Source organism: Amorphotheca resinae (assembly GCF_003019875.1).
Source record: "Amorphotheca resinae ATCC 22711 unplaced genomic scaffold M430scaffold_4, whole genome shotgun sequence".
NCBI classification, from domain to species: Eukaryota; Fungi; Ascomycota; class Leotiomycetes; order Helotiales; family Amorphothecaceae; genus Amorphotheca; species Amorphotheca resinae.
The window spans coordinates 517,442-531,352 of record NW_020194474.1 but is presented as its reverse complement, the minus strand read 5'-3'; the positions used below and the strand labels follow the sequence as shown (position 1 = coordinate 531,352).

General features: G+C 48.7%; 7 protein-coding genes across 7 annotated transcripts; 3 read left to right on the top strand and 4 right to left on the bottom strand.

The window, feature by feature from the left end:
• Positions 1–33: 33 nt before the first annotated feature.
• Positions 34–696, top strand: M430DRAFT_65246 (hypothetical protein). Its single transcript, XM_024869160.1, has 2 exons — positions 34–264; positions 330–696. The coding sequence occupies exons 1-2, from the start codon at positions 139–141 to the stop codon at positions 642–644; spliced, it is 441 nt and encodes a 146-aa protein (XP_024722170.1). The 5' UTR covers positions 34–138; the 3' UTR covers positions 645–696.
• Positions 697–1,266: 570 nt separating this feature from the next.
• Positions 1,267–2,098, top strand: M430DRAFT_26544 (hypothetical protein; the record flags this gene model as incomplete). Its single annotated transcript, XM_024865415.1, has 3 exons — positions 1,267–1,503; positions 1,651–1,709; positions 1,765–2,098. The coding sequence occupies 3 exons, from the start codon at positions 1,267–1,269 to the stop codon at positions 2,096–2,098; spliced, it is 630 nt and encodes a 209-aa protein (XP_024722169.1).
• Positions 2,099–2,520: 422 nt separating this feature from the next.
• On the top strand, positions 2,521–3,342 carry M430DRAFT_65244 (hypothetical protein; the record flags this gene model as incomplete). Its single annotated transcript, XM_024869159.1, has 4 exons — positions 2,521–2,553; positions 2,709–3,104; positions 3,173–3,259; positions 3,313–3,342. Exons 1-4 carry the CDS (start codon positions 2,536–2,538, stop codon positions 3,340–3,342), a joined length of 531 nt encoding a protein of 176 aa, XP_024722168.1. The 5' UTR covers positions 2,521–2,535.
• A 1,080-nt stretch (positions 3,343–4,422) lies between these two features.
• M430DRAFT_49192 (hypothetical protein) lies at positions 4,423–6,098 on the bottom strand (the record flags this gene model as incomplete). Its single annotated transcript, XM_024868054.1, has 5 exons — positions 4,423–4,739; positions 4,808–5,079; positions 5,129–5,454; positions 5,502–5,784; positions 5,872–6,098. 5 exons carry the CDS (start codon positions 6,096–6,098, stop codon positions 4,423–4,425), a joined length of 1,425 nt encoding a protein of 474 aa, XP_024722167.1.
• Positions 6,099–6,303: 205 nt separating this feature from the next.
• On the bottom strand, positions 6,304–8,697 carry M430DRAFT_118066 (hypothetical protein). The gene is made up of 7 exons (XM_024861689.1): positions 8,632–8,697; positions 8,323–8,385; positions 8,123–8,251; positions 7,955–8,063; positions 7,532–7,757; positions 6,941–7,271; positions 6,304–6,881 (listed from the first exon to the last, which is right to left on the bottom strand). Exons 1-7 carry the CDS (start codon positions 8,683–8,685, stop codon positions 6,783–6,785), a joined length of 1,011 nt encoding a protein of 336 aa, XP_024722166.1. The 5' UTR covers positions 8,686–8,697; the 3' UTR covers positions 6,304–6,782.
• A 724-nt stretch (positions 8,698–9,421) lies between these two features.
• M430DRAFT_17573 (hypothetical protein) lies at positions 9,422–10,725 on the bottom strand (the record flags this gene model as incomplete). The annotated part of the gene is made up of 2 exons (XM_024863705.1): positions 9,422–10,022; positions 10,088–10,725. 2 exons carry the CDS (start codon positions 10,723–10,725, stop codon positions 9,422–9,424), a joined length of 1,239 nt encoding a protein of 412 aa, XP_024722165.1.
• Positions 10,726–10,959: 234 nt separating this feature from the next.
• M430DRAFT_65240 (glycoside hydrolase family 76 protein) lies at positions 10,960–12,484 on the bottom strand (the record flags this gene model as incomplete). The annotated part of the gene is made up of 2 exons (XM_024869158.1): positions 10,960–12,339; positions 12,391–12,484. 2 exons carry the CDS (start codon positions 12,482–12,484, stop codon positions 11,081–11,083), a joined length of 1,353 nt encoding a protein of 450 aa, XP_024722164.1. The 3' UTR covers positions 10,960–11,080.
• Between the last annotated feature and the right edge of the window lie 1,427 nt (positions 12,485–13,911).

The window sequence follows — 13,911 nt, the reverse complement described above, 5'->3', positions numbered from 1 at the left end:
CCATCTCGATTTTCGAAGTCAACAGCAACTCAATACCAATCCGACAACACCCTCGACAAACTCGCCCAGTACGTGCCCTGGACCTCATCGCGACAGTCGAATTCATCAGCTAATTCAGGTCTTTCAGAATCAATCACAATGGGTGACGCAGACATCAAGGCATCGACATGGAGACTGGTGGAGGTCGGCCGCGTTGTCCTCATCCAGGGCGGCCCCTCAGACGGCAAGCTGGCTGCTATCGTTGAGATCATCGACCACAAGCGCGTATGTAGCACTGCTCTCAGCATGGGAATTTGGAATATAAGGAGCAAGTGCTGACTCCGACACAGGTTCTCGTTGATGGCCCAGCCACAGAGAGCAAGAGCGCCGTTCCCCGTCAAGCGATCGCCCTTGCACAACTCGTCCTCACACCTCTTGTCCTCTCAAAGCTTCCCCGAGGCGCACGAACCGGCGCCGTCAAGGCAGCGTGGGAGAAGGCCGGCATTGAGGCGAAGTGGCAGGAGAGCTCCTGGGCCAAGAAGCGCGCCCAGAAGGAGCGGAGACGAGCCCTGACAGATTTCGAGCGATTCAAGGTTATGAGATTGAGGAAGCAGGCACGTTTTGAGGTCCGGAAGTCTTTGGCCAAGATCAGGGCTTCTGCGTAGAGGTTCAGATGTATTTGGGATTGTGAGCATGAGAGCATGAATGCAATGGGTTGCTGGAATCCTTTGCTTCGCAGGGAGCTTTGTATCCTACGTCAGTTTTGACAGGCGTCAAGAGCATATGGACTTCAAAAGACATCAAACTGCTTCCATGGGAGTGAGAGGAATAACCACCCTGATAATTTACGTGCCGCGTGAGATACATAGCCCGTATGCTTTAAACCTTTCAAGACGCCATGAAAATTGAAACATACATGATATAAGACATTAATTTAGTTGTCCTGATAATGCCAGTTTAATTCCTGCCAGAGTTGCTCACTTGGGATTCTGCTGTTCTATCAACCTCTTGAGTTCGGCAATCTAGATCTTAGCGAATATCGAACCCTAAAAGCTTCGTCCCATCTTGGATCTTCCACGCCGTGACACTCTACAACGATATCAACACCCGTACGTCCAGGTCAGTTTCGCATTCTTTTGTACAAGTTGTTGCTATATCCGCGTCGCGGATGTTTAAGTTCCCCGGGGTTTCGCCGGGGCATTGGCGCACACGCGAATTATTCAAAAATCTTTGACCGACAACGTCAGTTTGCTAACCTCTCAATTTCAGACCTACATACCATCCAACATGTCGAACCCACGCGTTGAAGAGCTCCCAGATGAGGAGCCTACGAAGCAAGTCGCCGCTGAGGAGGAGGGATCCGACAGCTCTGACTCTGAGGTTGAGACGGGTGAAGGCCTGCCTGCTGGAGCTGGCGCCGTTGTCCACTCCCGCAACGAGAAGAAGGCCCGCAAGTCAATTGCCAAGCTTGGATTGACCAAGGTTCCTGGCATTACCAGAGTCACTCTCCGCAGACCAAAGAACGTGAGTATTTGGGTGTTTTCTTTTTGCGACTCAATGGTGTCCTGCGAGCCTCAACATCAAGAGGCAGAAAGGGTGGCGGAAGGATTGTTCACGAGATTCTTTATATTAGATTTACGAGTATTTTGCTAATCTGTCTTCTCTACCTAGATCCTCTTCGTCATCAACAACCCCGAAGTCTACAAGTCGCCAAACAGCAACACCTACATGTAAGGCAGTCTTGTTTCCAGTTATAAGACGAACACGCTAATATATTTTATACAGCGTCTTCGGTGAGGCCAAGATCGAGGATCTCAACTCCCAAGCCCAGGCCTCTGCCGCTCAGCAGCTGGCTGCCCAAGAGTCCCACGACCACGCTGGACATGACCACGCTGGCCACGACCACGCCCACGACCACGGCAAGGGCAAGGCCGTCGACACCGGTGACAAGAAGGATGAAGACGAGGATGAGGGAGAGGAGGTTGATGCTACTGGTCTGGAGGACAAGGATATCGAGTTGGTCATGACCCAAGCAAGCGTCTCGCGGAACAAGGCTATCAAGGCACTGAAGGAGAACGACAATGATATAGTCAACTCTATTATGGCTCTAAGCATATAGGGGTAGCTTGATATGCTGGAGTTGCTTACCTACCTAGCTATGCCTGGTTTTGTAGTTGGGCAAAGCTAGTCAGCGATGGAAGCTGTATATGCTGGGTCGGCATAGTACAGCAAAAATCATTGTATTCTGAAAATTGAATTGCGGCATTGCAATCCACAATTGAACCGTGACTCTCATCCCTTAGGAAGTACTCGTGCTATGGAAAGCTACGCCTTTACCAACAAACTCGCTGAATGTTTTTACAACGAACCTTCTATCCTAAATATGCATCAGATATCGACCTGATCCATCGTTTCAGAGCCCCGGAGGCTTTTCAGGCACCGCATTTGGATATCACGTGACTGTCGACCTTTGCCGAGCTCTTCCGTCCAGCAGCTTTTGACGACCAATTCGACAAGATCAACTCCCCTCTCTTTAATAGTCTCATAACCATCACAATGGCAACGGCAACCGGAGTAAGTTCAATCGCTCAATCACGTCCGTTAACTTCCTCCGAGCTGCTTTCGGCAGTCTCAGGAGGGGACCCCGTTGGGCCCTGCGCGAAGCTGTTCCGAAGCAGCCTCCCTCGATTTTCTCAGGATCAACAGCTAACATGTCACGTCTCCTGTAGCGTAGTGCAGCCCTCAAGCTCGACTGGAACAAGGTGACCAGCTCGCTCGGTCTCCGCGGGCAAACCGTCGCCTCCCTCCAAGCGTTCAAGAAGCGCAACGAAGATGCCCGCCGCCGGGTGCAGGCGCTGTCGCAGCAGCCGACGACCGTCGACTTCGCGCACTACCGCTCGATCCTGAAGAACCAAGCCGTCATCGACGAGATCGAGAAGCACTTCAAGGCCTTCAAGCCCGCGACGTACGACCTCGCCAGACAGATCAAGGCGATTGAGGCCTTCGAGGTGCAGGCTGTCAAGAGCGCCGAGGAGACCAAGGGCCGTGTTGATATCGAGCTGAAGGATCTGGAGAAGACGCTGAAGAACATCGAGGAGGCTAGACCTTTCGAGGACCTCACTGTGGTATGTATTGCGCGGCTGATGGGTGCTGGACTCAAGACCGGGGCTAATGTTTGTTCCCTGCGTTACAGGATGAGGTTGCTGCTGCCCGTCCGGATATTGATGAGAAGACCTCCCAACTCGTCTCCAAGGGACGCTGGGCCGTACCAGGCTACAAGGTATGTTTTCTCTCCAGCGTGTGCAGTTGGGAACACGTCTAACAGCCGTACAGGAAAAATTCGGCGACCTTTCCCTGCTATAGACGACCATCTTGTAGCCTTTCCTATATTCTCTGTACTAGTGTAAATAGTGGATCGATAGCAGAAACAGAACAGTTGGTGTTGGCATCTTATTCTACGTGACTCTAGATCCAGCACTCCCATACATTTTCACGGAAAACGCGATAATCCGCAGAAGACTGAGACGATGAATGGATTACCCAGCAGAAACTCAGAGCAACGTGTTTAGGAGGGAACAGAGCAATATCTACCATCCACGAATCCCAATCTCACTCAGCAGGCAAGAGACAGTCTCTCCAGCGCTGCAACAAACACTCGAAGCTCTCTCACTTTCCATATATATCCCTTCCTATACTCCAGCCACCTCCAATACCTTCTTCTCTACACACAAAACAAAACGAAAACAAAACATTCTATATACCCCAACAACACCTCTCCCATTCTTCAACCTCCGTGCCCTTCCTCCGTGCCCCTTTCTAAGTCTTTACATACCAGGCCCGGTAGTCTTCTAAGTACCGTTACATACATACCTTACCTTATGTTCAAATATATATACATTTATATCTGTCTGAAACCCTATTTCCTGACCTGGATGGTTTCGGCTGCTTTGTATCTGTATGAACCAATCATAAATTCATTTCTATGTGATGCATTGTCGGGCATGCAGAGTTTATATATAAATAAGATGTTTGGATGTTGCATGATAGATAGATAGGAAGGGAGACATGGTGGGGACTTATTTATTTATGGAGATGGTTAGGAGGTAATATAGGGATGAGGAAGGAAGGAAGGAAGTCGTTTATTGGTATTGATATGTCTCTCTCTTCTTTTTGTGATTTTTTCATTGTGGGATATGAGGAATGAGGCGGAGGGATTGGGGTTGTTATTTATTTATTCCTGGGAACTGGAACCAGTCAATTAATTAAATTCCTTCCTCCCCAGCCAGCATTTATCTTCACACGTTTGAATACTACTATCATATCATATCTGCAACAAATAACTTTTGATTCTATGGTATCATATCATTAACAAAACCCCCAGTTCGCCAAACCGTCTATTGATCTATATTTTTATCTTAACCATCATCATCATCATCGATTATTTCAATCATCATCCACCGGTGCGAATTTTGATTTCTTCCGTAACGCCAACCCATATTTCATGAAGATAAACGGGACCGGGATCGCCGCCGTCGCAATGCCACCCAGGATAGACATGGCGGGGCCCACGCCCAGATTGTGGAACATGGGCGAGGCTACGAGCGGAAAAGCAGCCGCTAAGAAGCTGCGCAGGAAGGTGTTTGCTGATACGGCACTCGCGGCGTATAGCTGATAGGTGTCGACGAGGAAATTTATACATTGCTGAAAGATGACGTTGAAACCAGCGCCGATGAAGACGGCTGCTAGGACGGGTGAGATCCCTATGGGGGTTATTAGTATCATGTCGTGTCTCCCGGGGGGTTGGCCTTGCGGAATCGGGAGCACTTACAATGAATGTGTTTGTTTGCTGTCCAGCCGAACCAGAATAATCCAATTGCGAAAAGAACCCCTCCGATTGCCATGGGTGGACACCGTCCCTCGGGCACCGGCTTGCCATGGGCCTCGTCTAACAATCTGGCATAGCGTTTCTGGTTTGCCAGGTTGATGAAGACAGCAGCGCAGACACCCACGAACAAGCCGAGGAACGGTAACGAGCCGACAACAGGACTCCATCCACGCTGCTCCTCGAAGACAATGGGAAAGACCTCGAGTGTAAGATACCTAGTTTTGTTAGCTCGACCTTTATTTATGGTGGGCCGCTCAATCTTACAAAAGACCATAGACGAAACTTGCGTATAATGCGATACATGTAACCATTGGCTCGGTGGTTAACATTATGATTGGGCGCGAGAGCTGCTTCGTAATAATCGTTTTTGGGGAAACCTCAATGTTTTCCTGGGGATGCCAATACGCCTGGTCTCCGGTCTCCTTTCGGAGACGCTGCGCCTTTTTCTTCAGCAATACCGGTCCGTACGTCTCAGGCAGGAAGAAAAGAAGGAGCGTTGTGATCGTAAAAGCCCATATTGCCTCAATGTATTCGGTCCAGCGCCAGCCAAGATGGGGGTTAACAAGCAAGGCAGATCCAATGAGTGGGCCCTGTATATAATCAATAACGATTCTTTGAACGGGCAGAATATACTCACCAGAGTGGGGCCGCCGACGACTGCCACCGCGTAAAATGTGACAGCTGTTCCTCGAACCTTGGGGTCCCAGATGTCACCAAGGGCCGCTGAGACATTACTCACTGGAGCCGAACCAAAGATTCCCCCAAAAAATCGAGTTAAAAGAACAGACTGAATGTTCTTGCTGGTAGCAGTTCCTATTGAGAAAAGCGACAGGCAGACCATGGCGGGGATTATAGATATCCGGCGGCCTAATAACTCTGACATAGGTGCCCAGCAGAGGGGTCCAACTGCAAATCCAATACTGGTACGAGAAGGTTAGCTATCTGCACGGAGGGGAGACTGAAATTTACCCAGAAGCTAGGGTGTATATCTTGGGTTCAGTACTTACATGTATAGCGACACACACAACACAGAAACCTCTCTCCCAACGCCAGTATATTTCCCAATGGCAGCCTCGGCCGGCGAGATAATGCTAGAGCCCAAACTGGCAGCCAATGCCACCATTCCCAGCTGGAAGGTTATGAAACATTTATATAGGGTCGACCAGTTCTTCGGATTGGCCTGTTCATTCTCCTCCCAGTGAACCAGATATGGATCCGCGCCGTCCTTGACCATTTCTTCCTTCGAGGGCGGCACATTCTCGACATCGGTGTTCGAGGGCGAAGGGGAAGCCATGGCTGTTCTGCTTCAGGGACGTTTGCTTGACTCCAAGACCCGCGCAGGACATAGTAATAGAGGAGGCGGCTCGGCAGGACTGGAGGAGGCTCTGGAGGAGTTGGAGTTGCCCCAGAGACCCGCCGGGTTGGGCAGACATTTTAAGAAGAATCTGCGATGGGGACGCGCGCACCGGAGGCAGAGAGCCCTGCAGGGCAGAAAAAAGAGCGACAGTAAAGAGGGTCGGGCCGGGCGGCTCAAACGGCACCTGACCTCGCGACTTCAAGGATTCCGTCTCCGAGGCCGACGGGGGCGATATGAGATGTGGGGATATACGAGGACACTGGATGAAAGCATGTGTACTGCGCTGTATATACAGGACAGTATGGGGAAAGCAGATAAATGGCCATATACGTGCCGAATCAGACGCCGCTCCATACTGTAGGAGCAATCAAATGAAAGATCTGTTTCCGGACGCCCTTCGAAATAACGAGTGATATCCTGTTACGGTTTCTGCCAGTTTTCACCGCCCTCGCCCGCTAGGAGACGGAAGCATTCTTCCTCCCCCATCCGCATGACGCAACTCCGTCCACGTCGGTATGGCTTCGCGGCAGAGCATCTGAAGGACGAATCCAAATGTCCTTTTTACCTGCACCTGCGCTCTTTCATGGCGACCGCTCTTTCGTCGCGTCCTATCATCAACTGCTCCAGAGCCGTTTGCATCTCACAGAATATCTCAATTGCCTGGTACTTCATTAGTCCATCTCGCGATTTTCGGGTTGTATTCCCCCATGCTTTCTTACTTGATTTAGTTTGCGCTCGCCCTCGCCATTATTCCGTTCAGCGAAGGCCTGACGGAATTCCAATTCGTCATCTTTAAAACTGGGCAGTGCCTGATCCTCTGGGCCAGGCCTCTGATCGAGAATAGAGGTAGAAATATCAGTAGATACCGGTGTCCTTGCAATTTCCTCGAGGAGTAGCGGCGCAATAGTAATATGGTTGACTCCTGCCAAAGCCATAATCTCAGATGTGGACGTTAGGCTAGCCGGAAGCACCAATGTTGAAATCTTGTGCCTTGAATAGTATCGCTGGATCTCTAAGCAGAGCTCTATAGCTTTGTTCTGGTCCACAAAGCTTTAGGCGATTAGCTTTCTTCTCAACCGTTGTAGTTTTCATTCTAACATATCAATCTCGGAACACTGGTCAAAGATTGAGAGAAGCAATAATATCCAAGCCAGACCAACCGTCATTTTTGTTGACCGATTCTCTCAATTCCACTTGAAAAATTGAAGAATATCGATGACTGTCCGGGAACCGATTGAACTGCCGGTTCCCATATTGATTCAAGAAATGCTATCTTATAAATCAACGCCGACAAAATGTGAAGCACCCACTCTTTGTCGAAGTGTACCTTAAGCTCATTCACATATGGGGCAACGTAGTGGCATCCAACCTCGCCGGCCAGCGCAGCTTGCTCGATGGCGAACAAAGTGGTGGCAAGCGTTGTTATGCCAGCGGCCTGGAGTATACGACAAGCTTGAAGACCTTCCCATGTGCTAGGTATCTTGATGCACAGTCGGTTCGATTTGACTCCATAACTCTTAAACAATCCCACAATTCCTTTAGAAGAAGTTAGTATGCCATTTATGTAAGCATCATCGATACCCCCCCGGATTGCGTTCACACAGTAGCTTGTCAGCCATAGCTACAAAATTAACAATTCTGAATCTATGAAGCATGTCAAGACATTTAGATCCAGGGTAGTAGGTGTTCATAATTTCCCTGCTTCAAAAATAGCTGGGAGATAATCCACTTACTTGTTGCATCTTCGACCATCTTTCCAGTATCGTACGAATGATACGGATTGGTCTGGACATGAACAAATCCTGCAATTTGTTGCGAGATCTGGACTTGTAGCTTGACCATCTTGGAAACAAAAGTATGAGCTTCGACCCTCAGAAAAGTGTTTCGGATTCTCATCATACCGCGATCTCTACGGCCAGTTCTGTAGTTGAGACATCTGAAAGCTGTTTCGCAAGCACCTCAGCCTCCGTTATCGACTCTTGAATAAGAGATTCATGCTCTGGCTTTTGAAGCTCTGAATAGGCAATGGCCTGAGTTGAGAGTCCGATCAGCAATTGGATGGAGGACAAAAGGCTTTGCTTTGTTAGGGGTCTGGTAATACTTGGTTAGAGGTGCAGTCTGCGGATGGGCCAACAAATGGACCAAGGTTTTTCACAACTATGCTCTGTTAGATACAGTTGTTTCTGTCACTAAAATGTTGAGAGCTGGTGACGTTACTCGGTAGACATGGCACTGGCCGTCAATCAATCACTGGATTCAAGTAGAGTCGACAATTAGAACAGCCGTGAGAAGAACACTCGTGATTTAACTTTTCAGGATAAATTCTTAGATTTCAAGGTTTATTTAGGGCTCACGGCGGACAGAAAACAACGCTCAACAAGAAATTGCGGCAATGGCTCTTACCTTCCACGTCCATCGTGTCATAATCTACCATTGTTCCCGACGACTTCAATGCCTCTAACATAGTTTTTGCAGTCGCCATACTTGCAACAGTAAGATTTTCGTCACCGTCCTCGATTCTCGAGAGACTGGATGAGCAAGAAAACAAAAAGGTCGAGAGTATTGATGCTGAAGGAAGACGCAGGATTTATTGGAAAACGAAGTTGGGGACTGAAGGTCCGTGCCAGCCAGACATTGGGGCTTCTGGGGAGCAGTCGCTTTTCCTCCACTCATCGCTTGCCGTGGGACACTTTGCCAACCAACCACTCACGATTCACGCAGCATGGGAACGTTATTTATGGAAGGCTGCTTCTCGTGCCGATCGATGCACATTGGAACTAGGCCTAGTAGCACTTCTTACATATTGCTTCGACTACGAGCTGCCGCGAGGATCCTCTCCATGCCAAACTTGCTTTCCAGAGTCTGTAATAATCAGGGTCGTCCGATGTAGAAGTAGGGACCGTAACACACCCAAAGTACTGTCGAGTCCAACGGGCATGGGGCACCGTCTTCAGATGACGGCCAATGATCATCTGTATGCAAACCGACCGGAAAGCCATTCTGATCTGTTGTGCGGGCCGTGACCAGGAAGCCGCCGCCATTGATTAACGCCATACTTTGAGACTGCGGAAATCGAGCAGCACCAGGTAGGTAGTAAATGGTTGGCTCGCCATGTTATCTGACTGTATGGCAGCACTTTCGGCCTTGAGCTTGGGATAAGAATCTATCCACTTGCATGTGAGGCAAGATGATCGTCAAGATCATTTCCAGTACACAAAACCATCCATCAGTCTTCTCGCTGTGCGGAAAACAGTGGCTTGAGTCAAGGACCCATCGTTGCCATACTTTGCACCGACCACAATTTTCCCACTTGAATGGCCTACTGTAATACCATCTGGATCAACACGCTTGCTTGAGACGTTGGCATGTACAGTCGAGCCCTCAATGTTCGCAGCAGCCGCAATCGCCATGGCTACGGTGATTGGAATAGCACGATGAGGTTGGCCCACAGACAGAGCTCTAACCACAAGGTCCATTGTGCTCCCGTCAATACTCTCGCCGGATAGCAGCTTATGGGCTTTGGATCGAGATACCATGGCAATTTTGGGGATAGAACCCGGAGTAGAAGCTTCGTCTTTGCTGAGACCCATTGCCACTGATGCTTTCCGACGGATAGACTCGAGCTTCGGTAGGAGAGTAGGATGGGCGTCAATAGCATCTGGAAGAATTGTACCATCTACATTGACATCTTTTGCCTGAATGAATACGCAAGGGTTCCCAGCATCAATGCAAGTGGCCTCAACACCATCTAATGTGTCCGTGATATTCCCCGTTGGTAGCAGTTTTCCAGTCTTAGAGCCACTGCAGCATGATGTTAGTCTTGTAGAGAAATTTGGTAGAAGAGGGTGGTCCGGGGAGGGACGGACCCTGGATTGATGAAGGCAAGTTCAATCTTTGCAGCAGTTCCAGCCACGCCATCAATAGCGAAGGGTCCATCTGCCACAGCCTCGCCTTCCACCACAGGGAATGTGGAATGGATTATCTTCCCAGTATTCGTGTTGTGTATCCGGACGGTCATATCCCCATCAGCATTCCCTTTAACCATCCCAGTATCCACTGCGAAAGGCCCAATTGCACTCGTCATATTCCCACAATTGCTTGAATAATCGACATCTAGATTCTTTACCCCAATGGCTGCGAATGTGTAATCGACGTCGGCCTCGGGGTGCTTCGAAGGCCCAACCACGCATATCTTTGAGAGACTCGATATACCCCCTCCCAATCCATCCAACTGTCTGCCATTAGGATCTGGAGAACCTATGGCACCGCAGAAGATTGGTTCCCATTCTTTTCGGTCTGCTGGCAGATCATCTTGCCGAAAGATGATGGCTCTTGATGTGCCACCCCGATAGTATGCTGCCGGGAGTCGATTCTGCTTCTTAGCAGACGTAGACGTAGGTCTGTGTGGAACAATTGCAGTTCGATATCGGGGGAGGGACGGAGGGACGAGTGCGGGCTTTAAATTTCGACAGAGACGTGGAGGACCAAATGAAAATCTAGACATTATCCAATTGCCTAGCAAAATCCCACCTTTTGGTGTGACACTGTATCCTCTGTGAATGATGGAGGAATTTGCGGAATTGTTATACAGAGAAGACACTTGCCGAGGCTCGACTCTTCGCTCAAAATACTGTAATCCACGATCGTCGAATGCGACGAGGTACCGAAGGTAAGACTCAAGACTGTAAAGTACCGTACTTTATCTATCAAACAGAACTATCAATTAACACGTTATATTCCAATTTCTATCAATCGTTATATCAGTCCATTAGATCGAAGATATCTCTCCTTTCCAAGCCTCCGTTAAATCATAACTGTCATCCCAACGTAACAGTCTCATTAGATGAGATCCCAATCAGCTATACAATAATCCAGTACAAAGATCCAACAAACATTACTACTACCAGAGTCGTCACACACGCAGCTCCGAATTTATCTCCAGTCGTTGCTGGTGTAATAATATTCGTGTCGTCCGGTTTAGTGCCTGCAGAGGCATTCCCCGCACTCGTTCCACCTGTTGTGTTGGTGACTGGGCCTGCAACCCGCTCAACTAGATTACTCTGAATGATCTCCAACGCTGCCATTTGCTGGCCAACACCAGAACTGCCATCCCATGTAGACCCATCTGTCCACTTGAGACCACACATTCTACCGTTTTTGCCCCCAGAGCATTGCTGCGCGGCCGCTGCTGCGCTGGGTCTAAGATATGCCATCACGGTCTCATATGTAAAGGGGGCCATTTTAATCGTAGCAGCCATCCAACGGGAGAGATATGCTTTGAATGATAGTTGATCCACGTTGCACAGGTCGCTCGGTTCGCATGATACTTCTTGCATGATTCCGTCTGAGAAGAATATTTCAGTACTTTTCAGGAGTCCCCATACTCGTCCACCCCAGATATCAGAACCATTTGTATAATTGTACATGTTTGCAGCACCTAGAAGGAGGGCTCCCGCGTTGTATGTCCATGGGATACGGTTGATTTGCGTACAATTTGTGTCATCGTTGGATCCATCATACACATAGTAGTTATGGTCCAGAAGCCCGATAGCGGTCATCCAGTCCCAGGTTCTTTCCGCCCATCGGGCGTAGGTATCGTTGCCTGTGTATTTTGCAAGCCTAGCGCCGAGGTTAAAGAAACATCCATTAGTAACAGAATTCTTATAATCGTAACCAGTGTTGAACGGGAATATTTGCCATCGGAGGCCCCCTCCGCAGCTGGTGTGGTCCCAGCGGGCAGCTTGCATGTTGAAAACAGCTTGTGCAAGAGCAAGCCATTGTGGTTGCGACTCTGGAGGGTCCTGAAAGTTAGTCTCGGCGGCAGACATAACCGCCAACGCCCAGAAGCTTTGGTCATCGTTTCCTTCGGTTTTTGTCTGATTCGGTGGCATATAATCTTGGTACGGGCCCACTTGGAAGAGGAGAGCTTCAGATGTCACATCGTTGTATGTTGTATCTCCTGTGTAATGCCAATAGTCAATCATGGCCCCAAACAGAGCCCCTGCCTCCCACCAGTAATACGGCTCTGGAAGGCACCCCGGCACATCTCCAGTATTATTTCCCGTATAATAGCTCATCAGGTCGTATGCAATCGTGCTCGCCGCTTCCTTGATCGAATCTATCAAGTTAATTAGCAAGTATACTAAGATGTCCTTGAGAGAGACCCAACCCGGAGATGTCAAATCTAGAGAGATGGTATATGCGACTTGACCACCAGCCAGGAGGGCCACGGCCGCGTAAGCCAGAGAGTTGTCAAACTTCATCTCAAGGGTATATTCTGTTCAACTCGTGTCCACCATGGATGCTGGGAGAAACTTCTGGGTCGATGAAGTCTATGTGGACAGCTCGCTCATATAAGATTTCCAAGAGTCAGACTGAGTTCAGTTCTCTGAGTGGATACCAAGTCCCTTCTTCAAATGATCCCTGAGACTTTTCCAAGCCGGCGTTGGTTAGGAGCTAAAAAGGGATACAATTAACTCGATTGATATTGTCAAGAATGAACGCTGACTGACGTCTCGAGCAAATATCTCTAAAAATGGGAGTGAAATCTGTGCCATGCAAAAGGATCCCAGGAAATATTCGACATCATTTATCAGCTTGCATAGGAAAGAGGGGCCTTTCTGGTCGGTTATAATGGGAGGAAAGCCCGATAAGAAGGGTGACGATGGAGGAAACGGCGCCGTCTTTGGGGACTAATGAAACGAACCATACTTTGTCAAACCAAATCGTGATGCTGATGACTACAAACAAAATACACGAACGCATAAGAATAAGGAATGGCGTGTTCCGTGCTCCTACGTGGATTACGCCATGACAAGGGAAAGGCGAGACGTTTGACTATCTCGGGACAAGTGACAGTTGAGAATGAAGGGTCTTAACCGCTGCTAAAGAAAAAAGTAATAGATTTTGTACAGCAACTTATGGCTCGAAGACATATATATATTCAGCGAATATAGTTTATTTGGCGAGTCTTTCAGTTGAACCGAAGAAATAGACTTCAAAAAGAAAACGAATTCGTCTAGACAACTGCATTAATGTTCTCCAGCAGTGCAAGGAACCAAGAGCGGGACTGGGGCGCTGTCGCCCACTGGGGCACACAGGAGCATAAGGTAGACCTAGCGGATCTAACTAGTTCCAAATAGAAGACGGTAGCAATAATCGCAGCGACAGAGAAAGCTCTTCAACCGCCGTCTCTTTTCACTCCAAATCATCCACGCCTTACGATGCTCTTACTGTACCATTCTGCCGTATCGTACTTCTTGATCTCTCTAACTCGTCCCGTACAAGAGGAGAACTATAGTGAATAATTGTCTAATTTCAGAGTTATACTGTGATTCGCAAGACAACTATCTGCGAACTCAACCCCACTTCGAGGTCCTTGGGCCAAGTTTCGACATAGATAGGTTTATAGCACGATAATTTCGACCATAATGCCGTTGGAAATTGAAGGTATCGAAGGTATACAAACAACAGTCTGAAAGGGGGTCTGGAAGGAGACACTGGAAGCTTCATATCATTCCCCTTTTCCTGTTTGGCACATGAATCAGTCAGCTGAAAACGTAAAAGACGAGTATCGAAAGCGTTCACATCGTGAGACTCTAGAAGCCAGCTGTGTTGCCCTGCCTTGAGGTGTTTGCTACTGTATCTGATGGAGATGAAGAGGCAGAGGTTGCGTGGATAAGGAAGGCTT